This window comes from Alligator sinensis, unplaced genomic scaffold (assembly GCF_000455745.1).
Source record: "Alligator sinensis unplaced genomic scaffold, ASM45574v1 scaffold871_1, whole genome shotgun sequence".
NCBI classification, from domain to species: Eukaryota; Metazoa; Chordata; order Crocodylia; family Alligatoridae; genus Alligator; species Alligator sinensis.
In genome coordinates, this window is record NW_005842746.1 from 577,631 (window position 1) to 588,723 (window position 11,093).

General features: G+C 39.5%; 1 protein-coding gene across 1 annotated transcript in view; it reads left to right on the plus strand.

Moving 5' to 3' along the window:
* Positions 1 to 11,093, plus strand: part of TTN (titin) — a 276,986-nt gene that overhangs the window by 206,504 nt on the left and 59,389 nt on the right. The window contains 18 exon segments of the mRNA XM_025216548.1: positions 1 to 127; positions 229 to 525; positions 638 to 937; positions 1,921 to 2,235; positions 2,332 to 2,480; positions 4,033 to 4,183; positions 4,274 to 4,555; positions 4,659 to 4,961; positions 5,055 to 5,357; positions 5,469 to 5,750; positions 6,606 to 6,905; positions 6,993 to 7,295; positions 7,385 to 7,693; positions 7,780 to 8,061; positions 8,306 to 8,605; positions 8,755 to 9,048; positions 9,165 to 11,091; position 11,093. The exon segment at positions 1 to 127 is cut by the window's left edge and continues 185 nt beyond it; the exon segment at position 11,093 is cut by the window's right edge and continues 1,021 nt beyond it. Coding sequence (XP_025072333.1) covers positions 1 to 127; positions 229 to 525; positions 638 to 937; positions 1,921 to 2,235; positions 2,332 to 2,480; positions 4,033 to 4,183; positions 4,274 to 4,555; positions 4,659 to 4,961; positions 5,055 to 5,357; positions 5,469 to 5,750; positions 6,606 to 6,905; positions 6,993 to 7,295; positions 7,385 to 7,693; positions 7,780 to 8,061; positions 8,306 to 8,605; positions 8,755 to 9,048; positions 9,165 to 11,091; position 11,093 — 6,225 coding nt within the window.

Below are 11,093 nucleotides of genomic sequence, written 5' to 3' on the forward strand. Positions count from 1 at the left end.
ACAAAGTTTACTGTTGAGGACCTTGTAGAAGGTGGAGAATATGAGTTCAGGGTCAAAGCTGTAAATGAAGCAGGTCCCAGCAGACCATCAGCTACAGCTGGCCCAATCATTGTCAAGGATCAGACATGTAAGTACTGACTGAAGTTCGAATTCATTGCACAATTGTAAAATAATTTGCTTTTTTGCCCCTTTTAATGGCAATTTACTTTTATCTATGTTTCATCCTAGGTCCACCTTCCATTGAACTCAAAGAATTTATGGAGGCTGAAGAGGGAACTGATATTAACATTGTAGCCAAAGTAAAAGGCGTGCCATTCCCCACATTAACCTGGTTTAAAGCTCCTCCCAAAAAACCTGATGACAAAATGCCAGTACTGTATGATCAACATGTCAATAAGGTTGTTAGTGAAGATACTTGCACCTTGGTGATCCAGCAGTCTCGCAGAAAAGATACAGCATTGTACACTTTAACAGCTGTTAATAATCTGGGAACGGCTTCAAAGGAGATGAGGCTAAATGTTTTGGGTAAATACCAAGAACTTTTTTAGAATAGCATCTACTCATTCTATTCACGTGATTGTTTTTATTTAAATGTATTTTATTAATGAATGTTTATTTCTTAAAATTTATCTTTTAGGCCGCCCTGGACCTCCAGTGGGACCCATTAAATTTGAGTCCATTTCAGCTGATCAGATGACGTTGTCTTGGCTTCCTCCTAAAGACGATGGTGGTTCCAAGATTACAAACTATGTTATTGAGAAAAGGGAAGCTAACAGAAGAACATGGGTACATGTGACCAATGAGCCTAAGGAGTGCATATTCACAGTACCCAAGTTACTGGAAGGCCATGAATATGTATTCCGCATCATGGCACAAAATAAATATGGCACTGGTGAACCCCTTGACAGCGAACCAGAAACAGCAAGAAACCTTTTCAGTAAGTATGGTGTTTTCAAATGTTGTAATTTGTTCTCAAAACCTCTGCTGACTGATATACCAGAATACAAGAACTCTGTTTATCTATTATAGCAGCTGTTGCTATAATCATTTTACCATTGTCGCTTTTGTCTCTCCTGCTTATCTAACATTTCTAAAATAATTTGAAGAATGTGTTATCTTAGATAAGTAGTTATTTAGCCAATACTGAGACTTTTATTTTCTCTCTTTTTGCTACTATATCCTAAAACAGGGCTTTCCAGCTGGTGACCCACAGGCTGTATGTGCCTGCCAGGGCTTGATTTGTGGCTCCCACTTGGCTGCCATTTCCCATATTATTCAGCTGCAGCAGCCAGTGTCTCAGGGCTCCCCTTCCCTCTTGTGGTTTTATTTCCTGTCCCTGCCCCAGAATGCTGCATGGTCTGTGCAGTCTGCACTGCACAGACCCTGGTGCCAGGAAACCATGCAACACAGTATAGTGGGAGACCCAAAAGTTAGTGCCTGTGCAACATGATGTGGTACAGACAGGGGATTGGCACCCATGGACGATGCAGGATGTGCCCTCTACTCTTCATCGCATTTAGAAGTTGGATACCCCTGTCTTAAAATACATGTCTTTAACATTTTTATTTTTCTTAATCTGAATCACATCATTATCTATTTTGGATACTACTGAATCCTTCTGGAAGTCTTTTTTTTTCATGTCTTCACTCAGAGAAGAAATAGAGAATGAAAAATTAACCCCTGAGTCACTGATCTGGCAAGTCTGACAAAGCAAAAACCATCAGATCTGACAAAAGAAGAATATTCCTTACCTGGCCAAGAGCAGACTGAGCAATGAAAGGATAAACACACCCAAAAGTTCAGAAGAAAGTTAACTCTTCACAGTTATTAAATGGAACTCAGACATTTCGTATTTTATTTTATTTTATTTTATTATTTATTTATTTATTTTCAAAATATGTGCAACTTTTTTTCCGCCAGCTGTTCCCGGGCCATGTGACAAGCCTACAGTTAGCAGCATAACACATGACTCTATGACAGTCAACTGGGAGGAACCAGAACACGATGGAGGCTCCCCTGTGACTGGTTACTGGCTGGAGCGCAAGGATACCACTGGAAAAAGATGGACCAGGGTTAACCGTGATCCTATCAAACCTATGACACTAGGTGTTTCTTACAAAGTAACTGGTCTTATTGAAGGTTCAGAATATCAGTTCCGTGTATCAGCTATTAATGCAGCTGGTGTTGGTCCACCAAGCATGCCATCTGACCCAGCAATTGCTAGAGATCCAATTGGTAAATATGTTAGATTTATATTTTTCAATTTAAAAATGTCTAATGAAAACAAAAAGTGATTGCTATACTGTAATGGTGTAATAATATTTTTTCCAGCCCCACCTGGTCCTCCTTTCCCAAAAGTTACTGATTGGACAAAATCATCTGTTGATCTGGAATGGGCTCCACCATTAAAGGATGGTGGTTCCAAAATCACTGGCTACATTGTTGAATATAAAGAAGAAGGGACAGAGAAATGGGAAAAGGTAGGTGGACATACTAATTTGGAATCTATCCTAGTTATGTGGCCAATATATCAATGTTTTCTTTCTTTTCAATAATATAAACAAATAGTGTCACTGGGACATACAGGGCACATCTATGCATGCAATTAATGTACACGAATAAACTCCAGTTCTTATTGCTCCAGACATTTTTGCTCCCAGGTGTGCTGTTTGAATGTGTCCGGGAGCAAAAAACTCTGGAGCATGTTGCTAGGGAGTTTACTTGTGCATAGCACATGGAGCCCAGTCAGAGAAACCCAGACTGGCACGAGACCTGGGGGGTCATCCTGCCAGTCCAGGGCTGCTCCAACCAGGCTCCATGCGCAGTGGGAGGATGAAGGGGGAGCTGACTGAGGCAGTCCCTACACTGAAGCAGCCTTGTGCCCGAGCCAGCTGCACCACAGCACATGGAGCCCCACTGGAGCATCCCTGGGCTGGCTGCTTCAACAGAGCTCCATGTGCTGCAGTGGGGGGTTGCCTGGGGCATGACAGTGCTTCAGCATGAGGGCTCCCTGATGGCTAATCCTGCACTGAAGCACCCTGGTGACCCAGCCAGCCATTCCACAGCCCATGGAGCTCCATCAGAGCAGCCCTGGGCTGGCTGCTTCAATGGGGTTCCACGTGCTGTGGAGCGGCTGGCTGCAGCATAAGGGTGCACTGAAGCACCCTGCACTGAAGCACCCTAGTGCCTTGGCTAGCCCTCACCCCCACCCTGCTGCACATGGAGCCTGGTCAGAATAGCACAGGGCTGCTACAACCAGGGCTGCCCCAGCCAACCCTGTCGCTGTCTACATGTGCGCTGCAGCACTCAAAAAAACGATGCTGCAGCGTAGTACTTGTGTCTAGCCAAACTACCCAGCAGTGGTGTTTATTGGTCTACTGTGACCTAGTAGGGTCAACAGGTAGACAGTGACATTTTACTGTGAAGCTAATTTGTCAGAACATTAGCTCCCATAGACACACCCACAGAATAAAAGATAACGCCTCAAAACAGTAATGTTGAATATAAATGCCAGTTGTTGAATTCTGTCACATTTTATAACTATCCAAATTATGTTTGGTATTGATCAAATGATGTCTCAACCAGTGTACAACGTCTAGGAACATAGTCTTTGCACAGAGAATCTGTGTCCCTTTTTCCCCTAAGCTTTCAGTCTGATATATAGTAGCTATACAGTGATTTTTGTGCTTCAGACTATGAACCCCATTACCTCTGCTGTAGCTCCTATATGTCTCTCTCTATGGGTTTATGGCATGTAAACCTACAAAATGATAACTCTCCAAGTCACTGTCCTGAATTTACCAATATCCCCTTCACATTGAACTTTTCAAACTACACGTGACACATTAAGAATCTTCCTGCATGATTTGTTTATGGACTGTTCATCCCATGTATTTGTACTTGGGTGATGCAAATGTGCAACAGGATCTGAAATATATGTTATTCCATATATAAAATTTTCACCAATCCTGAACACCACAAAGGAATTAGTGATTTTCTGGTATTTACTGATGTTGTAATTTTTTTTTCCAGGTAAAAGATAAAGAAGTAAGAGGAACCAAGTTTGTTGTGGCAGGGTTAAAAGGAGGAAATTTCTACAAATTTAGAGTTAGAGCAGTAAATGCTGCTGGTATTGGAGAGCCTGGAGAAGTTACAGATATTATTGAAATAAAGGACAGAATAGGTACTTAGCATTAATATCTGTTTATTAATTTTTTTCAGTCTAAGTAAAAAAGTAAGAATATGCTGAAATCCTTTGTTTTGTTTCTGACAGTCGCTCCTGATGTTAATCTGGATGCTAGTGTCAAAGACAGAATTGTGGTTCATGCTGGGGCTGTAATCCGGATCATAGCTTATGTCTCTGGAAAGCCAACTCCAACAATCACTTGGAGCAGGGATGACAGAGCTTTACCAGAAGAAGCTAAAATTGAAGAAACAGCTATTAGTTCATCAATGGTCATTAAGAATTGCAAACGAAGCCACCAGGGTCTGTATACTCTTGTAGCCAAAAATGCAGGCGGAGAACGAAAGAAAACTATTATTGTTGATGTATTAGGTAAATAGGAACTTCAGAATTTGTATAAAATTTATTCTAAAAAGCATAGTTTCCTAATATCCAAAATATAAACTTAAATATATATTTTTCCTTTCTCCCTTAGATATACCAGGTCCAGTCGGAATTCCATTCCTTACTGAGAACCTTACCAATGACACTTGCAAACTGACATGGTTTTCTCCAGAAGATGATGGTGGTTCTCCAATCACCAACTATATAATTGAAAAACGTGAAGCAGAACGTAAAGCTTGGACCCCAGTAAGCTATACGGTCACAAGACAGAATGCTAATGTTCAGGGACTGATTGAAGGAAAGGCGTACTTTTTCCGAATAGCAGCTGAGAATATAATTGGCATGGGTCCATTTGTAGAGACAACAAAAGAGATTGTCATCAGAGAACCCATAAGTAAGTAATGGGTTTTTTCCGTTGAAAAATTGCCATAAGAAAGAAATCCACAGAAAAAAGGCTATTTACTACATTACTTATGTGTATTCACAGCGGTACCCGACCGTCCAGAAGATCTGGAGGTAAAAGCAATTACCAAGGATTCTGTTACATTGACTTGGAACCCCCCAAAATATAATGGAGGCTCGGACATAACCATGTATGTCCTAGAAAGCCGTCTCATTGGAAAAGAGAAATTCCATAGAATTACCAAGGAGAAAATGCTTGACAGGAAATACACTGTTGAAGGTTTGAAAGAGGGTGACACCTATGAGTATCGTGTCTGTGCCTGCAATATTGTGGGACAAGGCAAGCCATCATTCTGCACAAAACCAATCACATGCAGGGATGAAATAGGTATGTGTTTATTGTTCCTTTTTTATTTTGAAAACAATGAGTCATATTTATCTATTTATTACTTTTTAGTAGTACTGCTGCTGATCTTTTTTTTTTTTAAATATCTTTTAGCTCCTCCAATGCTTGATCTTGACTTTAGAGACAAGCTTACTGTTCGTGTTGGTGAAGCTTTTAGCCTGACTGGACATTACTCAGGCAAGCCTGCACCAAAGGTTACTTGGCTAAAGGATGATATTCAAGTTAAAGAAGACAAGCGCACAAAGATTCAGACCACACCCTCAACCCTCTGCCTAGGGATATTAAAATCTACCCGTGAAGACTCAGGCAAATATTGTGTCACTATAGAGAACAGCACAGGATCAAGAAAAGGCATTTGTCAAGTTACTGTTGTTGGTAAGTTTTACCGAGTCACAATAATGTCTTTGGTTTTGATAGTACCTGCCTGAATAATAAAAAGATTAAATATTAAAATGAGTAATTTATATAAATATTTTGAATTTGCAGCCTCATTATTTGTGTTGTCATATTATTCTTTGACTTTGTATATTCAACTAGTTTCTGGTTTAGTGTATGGATTATCATAATTTGGCAAACACTAACAGTAACATTTGGCACTATTTTTGCAAATTTCAGTGCAGGACTGCAAAGCATTTAATTAATTAATTAAGCCAGTGATTCTCAACCAAGGTGCCACAGCACTCTGGGGTGCCCCGAGATCCTTTTAAGGGTGCTGCAGGGTGCTGTGAATTATTAACATTGTTAACTATGCAAACACCAACACATGATTCACAAAATCATACCAGAGATTTCAAATAGGAACCCATATTACCAAAAACATTCTGACCTGTTTTGGTCTTTCTGAATTCTTTGCAAGAGAAGAATTGCTATATTATTTTTCCATAGTAAAAAATGAGCAAAAGCTAAGAGCTGGCATTTTGGGGAGGGCAGAGAGAGCTTTGAGTCTAAAAGCAGCATGAAGCACTAAATTAAGCCTAATGAGATAGGTAAGTGTTAGCCAATTTTCACAGAAGCCACAGTAAAGGAAAATGACTCTCTCAAGATCTTTGCAAGACAGCAGTACAAATTAGAATAGGGCTTAGGACTCCTGATTCTTTTTTATAAACATTAAACCTCACTTCTAATTCCTAGCTATGTTTAGAGTAGTGTATTGATATTGTTGAATCTGTGTAGTACTTAAATTATATACATTTATAAATAAATATTGCTTTTTATTGTGTCTCCTAATAGATCGCCCTCAGCCTCCAGTAGGCCCAGTTATCTTTGAAGAAGTTCATAAAGATCACATGGTAATCTCCTGGAAACCTCCATTGGATGATGGTGGCAGTCCAATTACAAATTACATAGTTGAGAAGAAAGATGCACATAGAGACCTTTGGATGCCAGTAACATCTGCCACTGTCAAGACAACATGCAAAGTTCCTAAGCTGCTTGAGGGAAGAGACTATCTTGTTCGAATTTTCGCAGAAAATCTTTATGGCATAAGTGATCCTTTAGTATCTGATGAAGTAAAGGCCAAGGATCGTTTCAGTATGTTACTTGTTACTTTTATACTTTAACTGTCAAACTGTTTGTTGTACATACTTATTAATATAAAATATAAAAACATTTTTTCAGGTGTTCCTGATGCACCTGAGCAACCAATCATCAAGGATGTTACCAAAGATTCTGCCTTAGTAATTTGGAATAAACCATACGATGGAGGCAAGCCAATAACCACTTACATTGTGGAAAAGAAAGAAACAATGTCTAATCGATGGGCCAGAGTCACCAAAGAACCAATTTTTCCAGCCACTCAGTTCAAAGTGCCTGATCTCCTTGAAGGCTGTGAATATGAATTCCGTGTTTCAGCAGAAAATGAAATTGGAGTTGGTGATCCTAGCCCACCATCAAGGCCAGTCTTCGCTAGAGATCCAATTGGTACAGTATAAAACATTTCATTCATAATTTATGATTTTTTTAAATATTCCTTTCAGACCCGTTTCAGTGTTTTCTAATTTTTTTTACAGCCAAGCCAAGTCCACCTGTTAACCCAGAAGCAGTAGATAAAACTAAAAACTCAGTTGATTTGTCTTGGCAACCACCACGGCATGATGGCAAAGGCAAGATCATTGGCTATCTCGTTGAGTATCAGAAAGTTGGGGATGAAGATTGGAAGAAGGCCAACCTTACACCAGACTCCTGCCCTGAAACAAAATATAAGGTTACTGGCCTTACCGAGGGCTTGACCTATAAGTTCAGAGTCATGGCAGTTAATGCAGCTGGTGAATCAGAACCAGCTTATGTTCCTGATCCGGTAGAAGTAAAGGATAGACTTGGTAAGTGAAATAAACTCAGAAAAGTTTGTTAATAAAAGATATGCCCAGAATTACTTTGTTTCCTAAAACTGTGATCCTTCTCCTAGAACCTCCTGAGCTGATACTTGATGCTAATATGGCAAGGGAACAACACGTAAAAACTGGAGATACCCTTAGACTTAGTGCCGTGATTACAGGAATTCCATTCCCAAAAGTGTCATGGAAGAAAGAAGGTCGAGAAGTTTCACCCAAAGCAGATATTGAGGTTACAGGTGTTGGAAGTAAGCTGGAAATACGTAACACTGTCCATGAAGATGGTGGAATTTACTCTTTGACTGTTGAAAATCCAGCAGGTTCAAAGACTGTTTCAGTAAAAGTCCTTGTACTAGGTAACCATCTTTTTTTGTATAGTATGCTTTTAAATATTTTATTGCAAACCAAGAAGGTTGGCAAACAGAAAAATATGAATAGGTTCCAGATATAAGAAATCATAACATGTAGTAGTTGTGTGAAAAAAGAACTATAAACTGGCAAGCAGTACATTTAGTATATACTTGCTTTCTACTAAAATTGAATGTTTTGTAAATTTTGTTTCATTTATTAAACAAATATTCTTTACTTTAAAAATATTAGATAAACCTGGTCCACCGAGAAACTTTCAAGTCAGTGAAGTTAGAAAAGATTCTTGCTATCTCACCTGGAAGGAGCCAGAAGATGATGGTGGTTCTGTCATTACCAACTATGTGGTAGAAAGGAAAGATGTTGCCTCAGCCCAATGGGTACCCATCTCATCATCCTCCAAGAAACACAGTCATTTGGCTAAACATCTTATGGAAGGGATTCAGTATCTCTTCCGCGTTGCCGCTGAGAACCAATATGGGCGAAGTCCATTTGTGGAAAGTGTCAAGCCAATTAAAGCTATGGATCCACTTCGTAAGCACTTTCTGTTATGTGCATTATTTTGTTTAGAGTTATTTTGTTTGTGAAATTTGAGCTGACCTTTTTAGTTCACGTAACATATTTGTTTGTTGGTAGGAAGATTTGGTCACCTTAATAATCCTCTTGATTTTGTCTTTTAAAAGATCCTCCTGGGCCACCAAAGAATCTACATCATATAGATGTTGACAAAACTGAAGTTTCCCTTGTTTGGAATCGGCCAGATCGTGATGGTGGTGCTGAAATTACTGGATATTTGGTGGAGTATCAAGAAGATGGTGCAGAGGAGTGGACCAAATTCAAGACAGTTTCTATGCTAGAGTGTGTTGTGACTGGTCTAAAGCAAGGAAAGACCTATAGATTCCGTGTGAAAGCCCAGAATATTGTGGGCCTTAGTCTTCCAGATACAACTATACCAATAGAGTGTCAAGAAAAACTAGGTATCTTTTTAGTTTGTAGAAATGTTTTCTTATTTCATTCCTTAGTATTGCAGTAGTATTTTAGTATTTCACAGATAAAAATATATGACTATTTCTATATTTTTTTCTAATTCCAGTACCGCCATTTGTGGAACTAGATGTGAAGTTAATTGAAGGTCTTGTTGTTAAAGCTGGCAGTACAGTAAGACTTCCTGCAATTATGAGAGGTGTACCTGTTCCCACTGCAAAATGGGTAACTGATGGCAATGAAATTAAAACAGAAGGCAACTATAAGATTGACACTGACAATTATTCAACTGTACTGACCATTAAAGACTGTGTAAGAAAAGATACAGGAGAATATTTGCTCACAGTATCAAATACAGCTGGCAGCAAGACTGTGGCTCTTCATCTTACAGTTTTGGATGTTCCTGGTCCACCAACTGGTCCAATTAATATTCTTGAAGTAACACCAGAACATACGATTATTTCTTGGCGTCCTCCTAAAGATGATGGTGGAAGTCCAATAATAAATTATATCATTGAGAAGCGTGAATCAAAGAAAGAAACTTGGGGAGTGGTCAGTTCAGGAACAGATCACACAAAAATCAAGGTTCCACGTCTACAGAAAGGCTGTGAATATATTTTCCGTGTTCGTGCAGAAAATAAGATAGGCATTGGTGCACCCCTAGATTCTGCACCCACAGTTGCTAAACATATGTTTGATCCACCATCCCCACCTGGTAAACCAATGGTTCATGATATTACAGAAAATGCTGCAACTGTGTCTTGGACTCTACCAACATCTGATGGTGGAAGTCCAATAATTGGATATATTCTTGAACGTCGGGAAATATCTGGAAAATGGGTACGCGTCAACAAGACACCTGTGCTTGATCTGAAATTAAGAGTCACTGGCCTTTTTGAGGGCAATACATATGAATTCAGAGCTTTTGCAGAAAACATTGTTGGCTTAAGCAAACCGTCCCCAATTTCTGACCCAATTAAAGTTTCACGTCCCATCTCTCCACCTGGACCACCCATTAATCCAAAACTAAAAGACAAGACAAGAGAAACAGCTGATCTCGTATGGACAAAGCCTCTTAAAGATGGTGGCAGCCCTATACTGGGATATGTTGTGGAATGTCAGAAAACCAGAACTACAGAGTGGAAAAGGATTAATAAAGATAAACTCATTACACAGTGTGCTTTTAGGGTCCCTGGACTAATTGAAGGAAATGAATACAGATTCCGAATAAAAGCTGCTAATATTGTTGGAGAGGGAGAGCCAAGAGAAGTGCCAGAAACTGTTCTTGCAAAGGATATTCTTTCTCCTCCAGAAATAGAACTAGATGTGACCTGTCGTGACTTAATTACCGTCAGAGTAGGCCAAATAATCCATATTACTGGTAGAGTAAAAGGCAGACCAGACCCTGACATAACATGGTCTAAAGATGGCAAAGTATTAACCCAAGAAAAACGTATCGAGATGGTTCATGAATTCCCTCATGTTGAGCTGCAAGTGAAAGAAGCTAAAAGAGGAGATCATGGCAAATACATCATTGCGGCTAAGAACAGCTGTGGACATGCCCAAGCATTTGCCCTTGTTAATGTGCTTGACAGACCTGGACCATGCCAGAACTTGAAAATAAGCTATGTCACAAAAGATTCTTGTATGGTTGCTTGGGAAAACCCAATAGATAATGGTGGTTCAGAAATTACAAATTACATAGTAGAATATCGTGAACCGAATCAGAAAGGATGGGCAATTGTCTCTTCAGATCTTACTAAAAGGTTAATAAAGGCACATCTCATAGAAAACCATGAATACTTCTTCAGGGTATGTGCAGAGAACAAAATAGGTCCAGGCCCTGTCATTGAGACCAAGACACCTATCCTTGCCATTAATCCAATTGAAAGGCCTGGTGAGCCAGAAAATCTTCACATTGCAGAAAAAGGAAAGACATTTGTGTATCTAAAATGGAGAAGACCAGATTATGATGGTGGAAGTCCTAATTTAACTTACCATGTTGAAAGAAAACTGAAGGATTCAGATGAATGGGAAA